This window comes from Zootoca vivipara, chromosome 12 (genome assembly GCF_965207765.1).
Source record: "Zootoca vivipara chromosome 12, rZooViv2.hap1.1, whole genome shotgun sequence".
In the NCBI taxonomy this organism is placed as follows: Eukaryota; Metazoa; Chordata; class Lepidosauria; order Squamata; family Lacertidae; genus Zootoca; species Zootoca vivipara.
The window spans coordinates 43,001,962-43,017,428 of NC_142595.1; the positions used below are offsets into that span (position 1 = coordinate 43,001,962).

The 15,467-nt window shown below is 40.9% G+C and overlaps 1 protein-coding gene across 1 annotated transcript; it reads left to right on the plus strand.

Moving 5' to 3' along the window:
• Positions 1–846: 846 nt before the first annotated feature.
• LOC118079202 (vomeronasal type-2 receptor 26-like) lies at positions 847–8,877 on the plus strand. Its single transcript, XM_060281821.2, has 6 exons — positions 847–1,064; positions 3,320–3,497; positions 3,864–4,718; positions 5,941–6,168; positions 6,630–6,756; positions 7,976–8,877. The coding sequence occupies exons 1-6, from the start codon at positions 847–849 to the stop codon at positions 8,875–8,877; spliced, it is 2,508 nt and encodes an 835-aa protein (XP_060137804.2).
• Positions 8,878–15,467: the final 6,590 nt, after the last annotated feature.

A 15,467-nucleotide genomic window follows, 5' to 3' on the forward strand; every position in this document is an offset into this window, starting at 1 on the left:
ATCAAAATTGCCATGGCTAATTCTAGTGTGGTGTAGTGGTTAAGAGCGGTAGACTTATAATCTGGGGAACCGGGTTCGCGTCTCCGCTCCTCCACATGCAGCTGCTGGGTGACCTTGGCCTAGTCACACTTCTCTGAAGTCTCTCAGCCCCACCCACCTCACAGAGTGTCTGTTGTGGGGGAGGAGGGGAAAAGAGATTGTTAGCCGCTTTGAGACTCCTTTGGGTAGTGATAAAGCGGGATATCAAATCCAAACTACTCTTCTTCTTCTTCTTCTTCTTCTTCTTCTTCTTCTTCTTCTTCTTTTTCTTTTTCTTTTTCTTTTTCTTTTTCTTTTTCTTTTTCTTCCTTCCTTCCTTCCTTCCTTCCTTCCTTTCTTTCTTTCTTTCCCTCCGTTCCTCCCTCCCTCCCTCCCTGCCTTATTTTTCTGTTGGCCTCATCTTGTTGTTTCTTAGCTCACCTGCCACTTGCAATCCCATAAACGACCACAGGTAGCATCTATTGAGCTGTAATAACTGCATTTTCTTCTGTACTAGCACAGATAAACTTCAACAGTATTGACTCATGCGGCCCATAATCATCAAAATTGCCATGGTTAATTCTACTTCTTTTCAAGTCCCTATAGATTTTCAGTGAACATGGCAAAACAATGAAGTCTGAATGATGTGGTTAATATTCCTTGCTCCATTTTGGAGCTGGTTCCAGAGACAGATTTATACCCTTCCACCCTCCTGATTCTTTTCATTGTCAGGGCTTCCAAATCAACTATGGTGTGATTGTTCCTGCCACTTCAGTAATCATGTTAGAAGAGTCAAATTGGTGACTGGGAGGTAGATGTTCATTCAATATGGTTCTATTTGTGCTCCCAGTATTTGTGTTCCTCCCCGATTTGGGATGTGAAACAACCATTGCCACATGCACTGCTGTTACTCCTCCTTCTATTATGCACAAATATTATCATTCAGGAGATCTCATAATTGCTGGAATTATTTCTCAGATCTACATGACATTTGATCCAATGGATTTCAGAGGACATCCATCTGAGAAACTGATTGATGATATCATGTACGAAGTAGCTGTTTTTAATCATATCATAATATCCACAGGCGTTTTGATCTGATGTCTTTGGGTTTATGTGGGTGGGGGAGTGATTGCCAAAAAGACAGTGGGGGAGTGATTGCCAAAAAGACTGCTTTTAGACTCTTCTTGGATGCACCTACATCTCAATTTTTTTATGTAAGCTCTTTCCAGATAATTTCTTTGTAGGGCTCAGGATTTCCATGCTAAATGCAGATAGGCAAAACTTTGATAAGTTTTTATTGTTGTTTGAAGTACTTAATTTAACATTGGAATTATTATTAGTAGTAGTAGTAGGAATAGCATAAGTGCAGCAGTAGCAACAGCTGATATAATAGTCAACTTAGGTAATATGATAGCAAAAGCAAAAATTCTTATTGGCCATCTTCCCTCACCCAAAGGCTCCTCCAAGTATGTGGAGGGCACAGGAATTCTGGTAGCTCATCATTTATTACCAATGACAGTTTTCCTGCTACTTGCCGGAGTGCTCTCCTTAGTTACACAATACACTATAAATCCCTCTCAAAAATTTAGAAAAATCAGGATGTCATAAGCTACCCTTGTGCCAAATTTAAATATTCAAAGTATATATATAAAATGTAGGTGCTAGTGAATTAAAACTATTGGTTGCTGGAAATCTATGGTTGGCACAGGATGTGGCATCCAACTGTGAGCAATTCTCCCAAATATGTATATGTATCATCGTTCTAGGAAGCCATCTGAACCAGAGTTATACACAATCAACACAGAGACATTTAAATGTCAGAGAGGCAATAAATTCCTTGCACAACCTGTCACACTGCAAGAACAGGTTCTTTACAATATATGAAGCAAAGTAGAATCATAGAGTTGGAAAAGACCACAAGGGCCATCCAGTCCAACGCCCTGAAACAGGAGGGAAGACCAGACCCATGACCTTGTTGTGGTTTTAGGAGTAGTAGGGAGTCTGATTGGAGGTTACAGAAATGAATTAGCGCCCCATCTCTATTGTGTATACTTTTATACTCTCATTATTGCACTAGATATTATTATTCATTGATTCTAAACCTGCTAACTTCATTCGCCAAGCTAATTCCCCTTGCTCCATAAATTCAATGTGTTATTGAGAATGATTTAGTTCTTTATCATGTACCTTTGCCCCAAATGACTGGTGTTTCTGTGGGTTTCCTTTACCATGTGTCCAACATGAACTGGTGGCCTTTTTAGACCACAGGCTGTGCTTGCAGTCACCCCCCACAATACCCATTCCAGTAAACTGGAATTTTCAGGCTTGTTTGCATTTGACCCAATCTATTAACAGGTGCCTATTGAGTGAACTGATTTCCTTATATTTAATCAATTGTGTGGTACACAGCATACATAAACTACTGTATATATGTAGATGTGCAACTTTATAAATATTTAAGTATACAGGTATATGCCTAGCACTTTCTAAAATTCCAATAATACAGGAATCAGTACTAATGCTTTTTCACAATTCTCTGCACTGCAAACATATTATCTTTGTGTGTATTTCTTTGTGTGTGCGCAAGCAATTATATTAGCAAGCATATATTGAAATTGAACGCTACACCAGCTAGACTGGTGACTGGGAGCAGCCGCCAGGACCACATAACACCGGTCCTGAGAGATCTACACTGGCTCCCAGTACGTTTCTGAGCACAATTCAAAGTGTTGGTGTTGACCTTTAAAGCCCTAAACAGCCTTGGTCCTGTATACCTGAAGGAGCTTCTCCACCCCCACTGTTCAGCCCGGACACTGAGATCCAGCGCCGAGGGCCTTCTGACGGTTCCCTCATTGAGAGAAGTGAGGTTACAGGGAACCAGAGAGAGGGCCTTCTTGGTAGCAGCACCCGCCCTGTGGAATGCCCTTCCATCAGATGTCAAGGAAATAAGCAGCTATCCTACTTTTAAAAGACATCTGAAGGCAGCCCTGTTTAGGAAAGCTTTTAATATTTAATGCTGTATTGTTTTAATATTCAATTGGGAGCCGCCCAGAGTGGCTGGGGAGACTCAGACAGATAGGCGGGGTATAAATAATAAATTATTATTATTATTTATTATTATTATTATTACACATTTCATATTCAGAAGCAGACACTTTGACACAGCATGCCAATCTCATTGCAGACCCTTTTTCCAAAACTACCAGCATATCATGGCCTTGGTATATGCTGTAAAGGAGATCAATGAAAATCCACAAATGTTGCCTAATATTACTCTGGGCACACACATCTATAATAGCTATTTCAGAGCAAGCTGGACTTACCTCGCTTCAATGGACCTTCTCTCCACACAGGGAAGATTTATCCCTAACTTCAAGTGTGATGCCCAAGACAATGCAATAGCTGTTATCACAGGACCAAGTTCTCACATCTGTCATTTCATGGCACACATTCTTAGCCTCTATAAGATGCCACAGGTAGGATATGCGTATGAAACTTGGATTTACAAACAATTTACTTCTCAATGCTCTTGTATGTAAATTTTTGTGTTTGCAGATAGAAAGCAACATGATTGAAGGGAATAAAGACATAACTTTGAAATATGCTCATAGGTCAAAACAAATGTAATTAAGGAAAACAATTCTTCTCTTTATTTCATTTGGGTGGCGATATTATAATGGAAGACTATTCCATCCTCTTAAGTGGGTAATTCCCAACCAGCTCCAGGCACTTTGGGATAAGATTAATTTTGTAGATATTCATTTAGGGCTCAGATGCAGTTTTGAAACTGAAATTGTATTTCAAACAAAAAGCTATCTCCCAATTTTTTTTATTGTTCTTAGCTTGTATATGGCTCTGCTCCAATGACCAATGGCGACCCTGAATCTGTTTTCTTCAACCGGATGTTCCCAAATGAGGACCATCAAACATGGGGAATTCTTCAGTTGCTGCTGCATTTTAAGTGGACATGGATTGGGGTGGCTTATATAAGTAATGATAGTGGAGAGAAATTTATACAGAACGTGCTTCCCATGTTTTCAGAAAGAGGTATATGCTTTGATTTTGTAGAACAACTTCCAAACGAATCCTTTTCCAGTAACTTTGATGAAATGATGGATGGCTTTTCTCACATATACAGTATTGTTCTGAGGAGCAGTGCCAGCACTGTGATCATACATGGTGATGTTCAGTTCACGGTAATTCATAGAACAAGTCTAATGTTTGCTGAATGTGAGGATATACAAATGAACAGTAAAGGTAAAGTCTGGATTATGACAGCCCAGATGGAGTTCACATCAATACCCTTTCAAAGAATGATGGGCTTAGAGTCCTTCCATGGAGCTTTATTCTTTGCAGTTCCTTCTAAGCAGGTATTCGGATTCCTGGAATATCTTCAGATGAAAAACCCTACTTTGGAAAAGGAAGATGGTTTTATCATGGCCTTTTGGGAAAAGGCATTCGAATGTTCTTTCCTCATGGATGACACCACAGATGTGGAAAGGTGTACTGGAGAAGAGAAGTTGGAGACTCTTCCTACCTCTGTTTTTGAAATGAGCATGACTGGCCACAGCTACAATGTCTACAATGCTGTCTATGCCGTGGCGCATGCTTTGCAAACCATGCATTCATCCAAATTCAGACACAGAGAAATGGCATATGATTGGAGAAGGAATCTTCTGAATCAGCAGCTGTGGCAGGTAATATTTTGAGTGCCTTAATGCAGAACAGGACACCATATCTATCTAACAACAAGTCAGGATTGTGCTATAGGTCAGTGATAGAGCATCTGCTTTGCACATAGGACTCTTCAAGGTCAATTTTTGACAACTTAAATTAAATATGAATGGTAGAAGATCCGGTATGAAATTCAGGGAATAAGGTGCAAGTCCATGTAAATAGTACACAGAGAAAGATGATAAAGTGGTCTGACTCAGTCTAAGTCAGCATCATTATAGAAACCCTACCTCATAAAAGTTTTATCTTTTTGGAATAGCATTTCATTGTTGCTCCTTTTTGTTGTTTAGTCATTTAGTCGTGTCCAACTCTTCATGACCCCATGGACCATAGCACGCCAGGCACTCCTGTCTTCCACTGCCTCCCGCAGCTTGGTCAAACTCATGTTCATAGCTTTGAGAACACTGTCCAACCATCTCGTCCTCTGTCGTCCCCTTCTCCTTGTGCCCTCCATATTTCCCAACATCAGGGTCTTTTCCAGGAAGTCTTCTCTTCTCATGAGGTGGCCCAAGTATTGGAGCCTCAGCTTCAGTATATGTCCTTCCAGTGAGCACTCAGGGCTGATTTCCTTCAGAACGGATAGGTTTGATCTTCTTACGGTCCATGGGACTCTCAAGCTCAACAATTTATTTTAAAAAATTGGGATGTCAGCACTGGGAAGGAGCTGCTAGAGAATCAGCATACTGTTTTAAAGGAGCTTGACTGGCCAAAGGCACAATGTCAATAATGTCAACAATGAATAGTAATGGATGGGAAGAGGTGGGTGCTTCTAATTCTACAGCCATGGCAGCTAATGTCCTTAATGCATGTCTACAGAGGAATCCATCATAAATGCATATTCATCCGAACACCATTAAATGTCTGTCTACATCTTAAGGCTGGAGTGTTGACATCTGAATGGTATTTTTGCCATAGTTTCCCATCTGAGCCAATTTGATACTTCTCGCCTGCATTCAGTTCCCAGTGAAGACTATGAAACAACTCACCATTGTCAGACTTGTAATCTTTTTCGCCAGTGATGTGTAAAAGAGAGCTGTAGCTTCATTCTTCCAATTCATTTTGCTTGTTCATTAGATTTGATTTCTGTAGGCAAGACCACTAACCATAGTTTCCAAACGGTCATTACCATCACTATATTTGCCTATTATTGTGCATTTATGATTGTGTCTCTTTGCTTCCATTTAGATTCACCACTATCTGAGAAGTGCCTCGTTTAACAACAGTGCAGGCGAACAGGTTACTTTTGATCAAAGCGGGCAAGCTGTCACTGGGTTTGATATTGTAAACTGGGTCACATTCCCAAACCAATCCTTTCTCAGAGTCAAAGTTGGAAAAGTAGACTCCTTGGCTACCAAGGACAAAGGGTTCACCATTTCTGCAGATGACATTGTTTGGCCAAGCATGTTTAACCAGGTAAGTCTTGCGCACATTTCATTACTCACAATCATATCCATAATCTGGGGGGGAGGGGGGACGGATCAGAACCACTTTTTTTTAAAAAAATACATGGGTCTAACTGTGGATTTAACAGTGGAGTCAAAGCACAGTCATCATGGCTAGTAGTCACTCCTAGCTTTATCCTCCCTTATGAGAAACAGTTCACAATTAATTAACAAAATAATAATAATAATAATAATAATAATAATAATAATAATAATAATAATAATGTCGCGTAATCTGCTCTGGAGTATATTGTGTTAAGAGTTGTTACATGTCCTAAGATGAACAATGGTGAGAAACAGGATGCAGAACTCTTTAAGTGTTGTAAATCAGTCATAAAATATTTGGTCACACCATTTGTAACCGCTGAAATATAAAACTCCCAAAACAGAATTTCTGGATGTTAGAACATTTCTACTTTCATGTATTGACAGGCACAACCCCTTTCTGTGTGTAATGACAACTGCTATCCAGGGTATAGTAAGATAAAGTTGGAAGGGAAGCCATTTTGCTGCTATCGTTGCCTCCCATGTCCTGAAGGGAAGATTTCAAATCAGAGTGGTAAGAAATGCAATGTAGAGCACTTCTGCAAATATAATGGGCAGTATCCAACTACTTAGATGTGCCAGGACAATGACTTTTGACCTTCCCTTCCCCGTCTCTCCATGAACAGCATTGGAATGTTTTAAATCTGCTCTGGGTTTCCCCTCTGCCTGCCAGAGCAGATCTGAGGTGGGTGTGGAGAGAACACACAGAGAGAAGAGAGACTTGCATTCCATTGCGCAAGCAGAAATCCTTGCATGAGTGGATCTGTTTTGTTGGATACTGCCCATTAGATATTGATTTATACATAAGGTTCCACAGGAAGTCATTACCATAGAATATTATTATTTTTTGCAATTCCAAAGATGATATTACCAATCCTTTTGTGAAACGAATTAAAAAATAGTTTCTTCTCTAAGCATGGTGACTCGTCAGTTCCATTGCTACCCCTGATGGTGGCCTTTTGTCCATTTACTGTGTTCATTTCCCCTGATTTGAAGTATAAAATGGTAATTTTCTTTAGTCAAAATGAGAGTAACCGTAAACATTTTTTTAGGGGGGGGAAGCATGGGATATAATGATTGCTGATATAACAAATGATGACACTGTACCTTTTGTAAGTGTTTATAATAGTTGTGAAGTTGTTAAGATATCAAAACAATCATATAATATAGTATATAATTTCAGAGGAGTATGGTGTATTTAATTAAATCCAGTCTGGTGGCTGAAGGGCATTCCTGGATCAGTGCTGTTTTGGCTTACTGCCAAATACTGGGGAATATATAATACTGGGGAATGAGATCACCCATAACTCAGTGGTAGGGAATCTGATCTGCCTGCAGAAGGTCCCAGATTCAATCCCAGCATCATCTGTCTAAATGCTGGAGAGCCATGAACTGTCCGCAGAGAGAATTATGAGCCAGAGAGATCAATAGTCTAATCTGCTATAAGGCAGCTTCCTATAACCCTATGAGAAGATTTCAACATAAAGACAATTTCTTAGTATAAGGAATATGCTTCTTCCACCAAATGAAACGGCTTCCTCCAAGGGAGAATGGTGACTATTTGGAGTAAACTCCCCTCAATGTAACACTTAATTTTTTGAAGACAAAAAGCATGGCTTCTACATTCATGTGAGCTTCCTTGATTTAGGACTTCATAGTATTAATGCTTAAATACTGCAGTGCACTATATACTGCTGTTTTTATTTTAAAAATAACCTTGTTTTCCTTTTCAGACATGGATGAGTGTTTTCAATGTCCAGAAGACCAGTATCCAAATGACCAACATGATTCCTGCATTCCAAAATATATAAGTTACTTATCTTATGAAGAACCTTTGGGATTATGTTTTGCTGTTTCTGCTCTTTCCTTATCTGTTCTCACATTTTTGGTACTCAGAGTCTTCATTAAGTACTGGCATACCCCCATAGTCAAAGCCAACAACAGGGACCTCACCTTCGCACTCCTAATATCCCTCCTGCTCTCTTTCCTTTGCGCTCTGCTCTTCATTGGCAAGCCTAATAAGGTGACCTGTCTTCTTCAACAAATTACTTTTGGTCTCATCTTCTCAGTGGCGGTTTCTTGCATATTGGCCAAAACCACCATAGTGATTTTAGCTTTCATGGCTACCAGGCCAGAGTCCAGTATCAGGAGATGGGTGGGGAATAAATTAGCCATTACCATTGTTCTTTCCTGCTCCCTAATTCAGGCCAGTCTTTGTTGTGTGTGGCTGGCAACATCACCCCCATTTCCAGATCTAGACATGCACACAATGACTGAAGAGATTGTGCTTGTATGCAATGAAGGTTCAGCCACCATGTTCTACTGTGTCCTGAGCTTCATGGGCTTCCAGGCCATAATCTCCTTCATTGTTGCTTTCCTGGCTAGGAGGTTGCCTGACACATTCAATGAAGCCAAGTTCATCACCTTCAGCATGTTGGTCTTCTGTAGCGTATGGTTGACCTTTATCCCAACCTACCTGAGCACAAAAGGGAAATACATGGTAGCTGTGGAGATCTTCTCCATTTTGACTTCTGGTGCAGGGTTACTGCTATGCATCTTTTCCCCCAAATGCTACATTATTGTGCTTAGGCCTGACTTGAACAAAAGACAGCAGCTGATAAAGAGGCCAAACTGAAGGAACTTAATTTTTCTTATTCTTCACTTTGCTCATTCCAAACCTATGTCTCCATAAATCTCTGCAAAATACTAAGTCATGTTTAGATGATAAGCCCACCTGGGGCATGTTGCTTAGTCAGGCATCTTCACTGTCTTCACAGTTCGGTGACTGCTAAACAATCCCCCCCCCCCAAAATGCTGTTTTTGTTCTTATCTCGGTAAATTTCCTGTCAATTGACTTTTAATGTGTTTTTTGGTGTAGTTTTTAATCCAAATTTTATATTCTATGCCAACTGCTTAGAAATTTTAGTGAACAATAAATAAGAACACTTTTGCTAAATGAATGGGTTACTGATTGATTGGTAGCATCTGAACTCTAATGATAAAGGGAATGATAAAGGGAATATCTAATGATATTCGCACCATGGTCATAGTACTTTTTTCACAGGGCATCGGGTGTTTTCATTCTGCAGAGGTAGCCTCAATACAATAATTTTTTACCAAAATATGCAGCAACACAATGCTCTTCAGTGAATATTGTTACTCAACTTTAGGTAAAAGGTAAATGGGCCCCTGACCATCAGGTCCAGTCGTGACCGACTCTGGGGTTGCGCGCTCATCTCGCATTATTGGCCAAGAGAGCCGGCGTATAGCTTCCAGGTCATGTGGCCAGCATGACAAAGCCGCTTCTGGCAAACCAGAGCAGCACATGGAAACGCCGTTTACCTTCCCACTGTAGCAGTTCCTATTTATCTACTTGCATTTTGACGTGCTTTCAAACTGCTGGGTTGGCAGGAGCTGGGACCAAGCAATGGGAGCTCACCCCGTCACAGGGATTCTAACCACTGACCTTCTGATCGGCAAGCCCTAGGCTCAGTGGTTTAACCACAGTGCCACCTGGGTCCCCTGGGTCAACTTTAGTTGGGTGCATATTTTCCACGCCCCAAGAGGAGGGAGTTACTGCTGCACAAGAGGTGACATGCAACAAGCAATGGACTCATGAAAGTGGGTTGCCAGGAAAAGACTCCCCCACCCTTTGTCTGGTGCCAAAGAGGGAGAAGATCTGGTCAAACAGAACGAACCCCCCAGCAAGAACCCCCTCTACCCTCTTAATGAATTTACTGCAACCAGATAAAGTGGAGACATTATTTTTACAAGTGGATGGAATTTATTGCCTCTAGGTATGAGAGTATTAATCCAGAATGTGCCATCTGGACTGGTGACTAGGAGTGACCACCGAGACCATATAACAATGTTCCTGAAAGACCTGCATTGGCTCCCAGTACGTTTCCAAGCACAGATCAAAGTGTTGGTGCTGACCTTTAAAGCCCTAAATGGCCTCAGCTCAGTATACCTGAAGGAGCGTCTCCACTCCCATCGTTCTCCCCGGACACTGAGGTCCAGCTCCGAGGGCCTTCTGGCAGTTCCCTCACTGCGAGAAGTAAAGCTACAGGGAACCAGGCAGAGGGCCTTCTCAGTAGTGGCACCCTCCTTGTGGAACACCCTCCCATCAGATGTCAAGAAATAAACAACTATCTGACTTTTAGAAGACATCTGAAGGCAGCCCTGTTTAGGGAAGTTTTTAATATTTGATGTTTTATCGTGGTTTTTTATATTCTGTTGGGAGCCGCTCAGAGTGGCTGGGGAAACCCAGCCAGATGGGCGGAGTATATTATTATTATTATTATTATTATTATTATTATTATTATTATTCTACTACAAAGGATAAAAAAACAAGTACAGAGTTTACTTGGGGGGTGGGGAGGATGGCATTTTAAGAAAAAAAATCTGCAATGAAAAAAATTATGGAAACCCAGTATATTCCATTTGGATCAAAGCAGCAAAATAAAGAGAACATTTGTCCTATTATCCACCTGCTCAATGTGTGAAAATTCATCTGAACATAAATAATTATGTTGTACCCTTGGTTATACACACTGCAGTTTCAGATATCCAGACAGGTGGATTTTGCCCACCAGGGCCGTCTCAAGCAGGTCGGGCGCCCTGGTGCCCTGGTGCGGAGATCGCTCCAGCACCCCCGCCCTGGTGGGCAGGCGCAGCGCGCAGCACGGCTTCTGCACGGCTTCGCCGCACAGCGCCCCCTGCCAGCCCGGCACCCTGGTGCCCCGCGCCACCGAGGATCCAAATACAGTACAGCAGCTTAAATGAACCAATAGTAGCTGTACCTTCTGGAACCAAAAGGCAGTTACTTTACCGTAATGCAAATACATACAATAGTAATACAGATATAAAATCCTTTGACTCAATACACAACAATCTCATGCCTTAAGAAATCCTCTAATTTTACCTTTGAGTGTTAGGTCTAGCTTCTGAGGTTTGAAAGTGACCGATGGGGATATTATAAGGTGATGACACATAAGAAAGAGGAAAAAAAATTGCCTGGGTCTATCAATAGTGTGGAATCTTTGGGGCCTAGATATGTCTATGATATGTCCATGGAAATGCCTTAACCTTGGAAGCAGTAAAACTGTTTGTACATCCATAACTTGGCTCCCCTTGCCTGAGCAAGTTCCTTCTGAATTCAGTCTATGGACCAGAGCCACTCTCCCTCCCTTCTCGGCTTTTGGAGCAAAGCTGGATGTTATTGGGGTAGGTCACGGTTGCCAAGATATTTCCCCTCAAACTCTCCCATCCCCTACAGCTCTGACAATCTTCATAGATCTGCTCATTTATACCTATACAGTATTATATAGTTGTGATCATCTTCTGATCAATCAGTTGCCTGAGTTGTTTTGATGACCTTTTAGCAACTCTCTATTCACAAATAGGTAAATCAGTGATCAGAACCTATACCAAACCATTGAGTCTTGAAAGCTTGATTCAATACTACCACACGGTTAGGGTGTTCACATATTTGTAGTGGAAACCCTTACCAAGTTTGAGAGATGCCCCTACCGGTAATATGTATTGTAGACACATCTGGATTTCAGCCTCAGTTAACAAAATACCACTAGGCTTCATTACTGGTCATTAACTTGCAGACTGGTCTGAGGCCTCATGTTAGAAGCAACGCCTTTGGATTTTGAACAGACCCCCATGAGAGTAGCAGCCCCTTTATGTGATAAGAAGGTCTCTATATGAAGTGTGGGAAAGAAACAAGTTCCTGTTAGAAACTAAAACCCCATGGTGGATATCACCAGCTGAAGTGCTGACGGTTAAAAAAATAAATATGGAAGGGAGGATGGCCACATACGAAGAGATATTGATTAAATCAGAAAAAGGTTGGAGGTTGAAACATTATGAAGAAATCAAAGATGTTTTGACTGGATGGATACAATATCACCAAGTAAATGATGGGCTTAAAGATGATTAAAAAAAAAGGTTTCGAGGATAAAAGGTCCAAATTTCAAATAGAATTGTTGGAAGACAGAACTAAATTATTGTCAAAAATGTATGATTTGTTGTTGGAATGGTATACGAAAGATGAATTGACAAAAGATGTGATGATAAAATGGGCAAAAGATTTTGGGCATAATATTGAATATGACGCGTGGTTGAAACTGTGGAATCAAAGATTGAAGTTTACAGCATGTACTGCCTTGAAAGAAAATGTTTTGAAAATGATGTATAGATGGTATTTAACACCAGTAAAATTGGCTAAGATGTATAGAATGAGTAGTAAATCATGCTGGAAATGTAAAGAGAAAGATGTTGAGTTTTATCATATGTGGTGGACATGCGATAAAATTAAAAGATTTTGGGAAATGATATATAATGTACTGAAAAAGATTTTTAAATATACTTTTCCCAAAAAACCGGAGGCATTCCTACTGGGAATTATAGGAGAGGAAATTGTAAAAGGAGATCAAGTATTATTTATGTATGCGACAACCGCAGCTAGAACATTGTTAGCCCAAAAATGGAAAACTCAGGAGTTACCAACGATTGAAGAGTGGCAGACGAAGATGATGGACTATGCGGAATTAGACTGACTAGCAAGATCCGAAACCAGGGAGAGACAAAGTTCCAAAAAGACTGGAGTAAATTTGTGGATTATATGGAGAAGAACTGTAGAAGTTTAAAGACACTTGCAGGATTGAAATAAATCCTACGAACTGACTAAAGTAAGGGAAACAAAAGAACTGCAAGATAGGAGTGAATAAGAAAACCGGATGAGGGGAGGGAGGGAAGTCAAAGCTCGGCAGAGCAAAGGAAAAGAAATAATTGAAGAACTGTAAACAAAAGAAAACTCTAGGTCTATTGTATGTTGGAGTGTTTGTGGGTGAATGCTTTGTTTTATTTTTGTTTAATGTGTTTATTTGAAAACCAATAAAATGTTTCTTAAAAAAGAGAGAGAGGGTAGCAGCCCTTTATTAGTTGCCAAGTGGGTCTGACTCCCTCCGCCTCCGCCTCTGGGCCACTAGGTTGCAAGAGATGATTCTCAGACCAATATGTATATTCAGCAGTTTTATCAAATGCTGGCAGGATGGAGCATTGGTTGCTAAATGCTGCTAGACAATCAGACAGATTTTCTACTCTCAAAGCAGAGACAAGATCACTATACAACAACCTTGGGTCTATGGATGTTAGGTCAAGGGTATTGAACGATATCTCATTGGCTTCAATTGACCACCTTGTTAATGTTGCCACAGTTCTTGAAATAACTCCTCTGCTGTAGCACCGATTCACCAAATATCCCATCTAGCACCTGCCTCTCCATTTCTTGTTTTAACATCAAATCAGCGGTCTTTGGAGTCTCAGCAGGCAGGCCTAGGTGGTGGGATGGCCATCAGTATGCCATTCTCCACCAACCCAACCAGTGTCCCAATTATAGCAGGTAGGCCCAAAATCTATTTCTGCAGTAACACCATTCTCCTGAAGATTCCTTCCACTGTATGATGTGACAGTAAGCACTGATCACATAAGACCTCCCACAATGTGGGAGAGTCAATCTTGGCTGGAGTTTGTTTGCCCGCGACAGGATCCTCATTACATAAAGATGTGGGTTCCATTGCTGGAGGGGACTGTGGTTGCTAGGTATGAGAATTCTTGACTCCAGGCACCCCCAAACTCGCGCCTCCAGATGTTTTGGGACTACAATACCCATCATCCCTGACCACTGGTCCTGTTAGCTAGGGATGATGGGAGTTGTAGTCCCAAAACATCTAGAGCAGGCATCCCCAAACTGCGGCCCTCCAGATGTTTTGGCCTACAACTCCCATGACCCCTAGCTAACAGGACCAGTGGTCAGGGATGATGGGAATTGTAGTCCATAACATCTGGAGGGCCGAAGTTTGGGGATGCCTGATCTAGAGGGCTGAGTTTGGGGATGCCTGGTCAAAAGACCAGGTCAATGGACTCATTTGATGCACCCTTAACTGAGGGGTGTCTAATCCAGCCAACCTCATAATGGAAAGCAGCACTTGACCCATTTGTTGCAGAATTGGCAAGTGGGGGTGCAGGACTATCAGGCAAGAGCTTGTCTATTGCTTCTTTCTGCCCTTGACCTGTGGGTTTCTTCACCCACCTAGCACCATTTTCTGCCTCGAAATAAGCCAATACAGTGGTACGTCGGGTTACAGGCGCTTCAGGTTACAGACGCTTCAGGTTACAGACTCTGCTAACCCAGAAATAGTACCTCGCTTCCCTTCCCTTTCCTTCCCCTTCCCCTTCCCCTTCCCCTTCCTTCCTTCAAAACACCTGGAGATTATTTTGGGTTTTATCAGGGCATATTGTCCATTGATTGTCCATTGATCACCAGTGGGTCTAATCTGTGAATGACTTAGGATACATCTTATCTCTAATGAAAAACAGATTGCTCACCCAAAAGTTTTTCCCTTAAAGTTTGCTTATCCCCTGAAAGTTGCTGATATTCTTCTATAAATACTTTATTAGGGGGAAGATGATCCAAGTAATGCAGGGGAGCAGAACTGAGTCATTAACATCAAATATGGAGAAATGTATATTAGTATCCTAGCCAAAACTTCGACTTGAATGTCGTATCACATAAATTTTGGGGATGGGATAAAAAAGTCATTGAAATTTAATGATTCCTGAGAGCTTAAAATGCATTAGAAAACTTTTATATTCACTCTTCACTGAACTGCCCCTCTTGTGCTCATTTTTGGGAGTTTTTATTTTTCTGGACCAAAAATTTTGTGATGGGTATGTAAAAATAATTATAATTATTTTTCTATATTTTTTTAAAAAAAAACAGGACACAGAAAACAACAAATTTCTGAAACTGTAACCTACTGGGAAACTGATTACTTGCAGACAATAGAAGTTTTCATTTGAATAGCTGGTGTATTTTCAGTCTTGATAAACTGCCAATGTTCATAAGTTGTGCACAAGTTTTTACATCAATAGTTACCAGCGAAGTGACTATTCTATAAGGTATATTTCCCTTCTAAGATATCAGCTTTCTGGGTTATTTTTTAGTTTGTGTGCTGATGGCTCATTAGAGCTTTCTCCATAGTGAGGGGGACCAGCTGAAACTTTTGCTGGGATGTGACAAACATTTTTCTTTTGCCATGTTATAGAGAGTAATTACAGGGAATTATATTTTCTGTAATTATCAAATTAATCACAATCACTACTTCTCTGTATCTCTAGAGGGTTCCAGTTCCAACATGGAAAACTATGAGC

Bases quoted from the DNA above. Each gene is read 5' to 3' on its own strand.
- LOC118079202 (XM_060281821.2), top strand. From the start codon at position 847: ATGGTTCTATTTGTGCTCCCAGTATTTGTGTTCCTCCCCGATTTGGGA. The intron at 1,065-3,319 runs GTACGAAGTAGC...CATCTATAATAG, and splicing joins AAACTGATTGATGATATCAT to CTATTTCAGAGCAAGCTGGA. The intron at 3,498-3,863 runs GTAGGATATGCG...TATTGTTCTTAG, and splicing joins GCCTCTATAAGATGCCACAG to CTTGTATATGGCTCTGCTCC.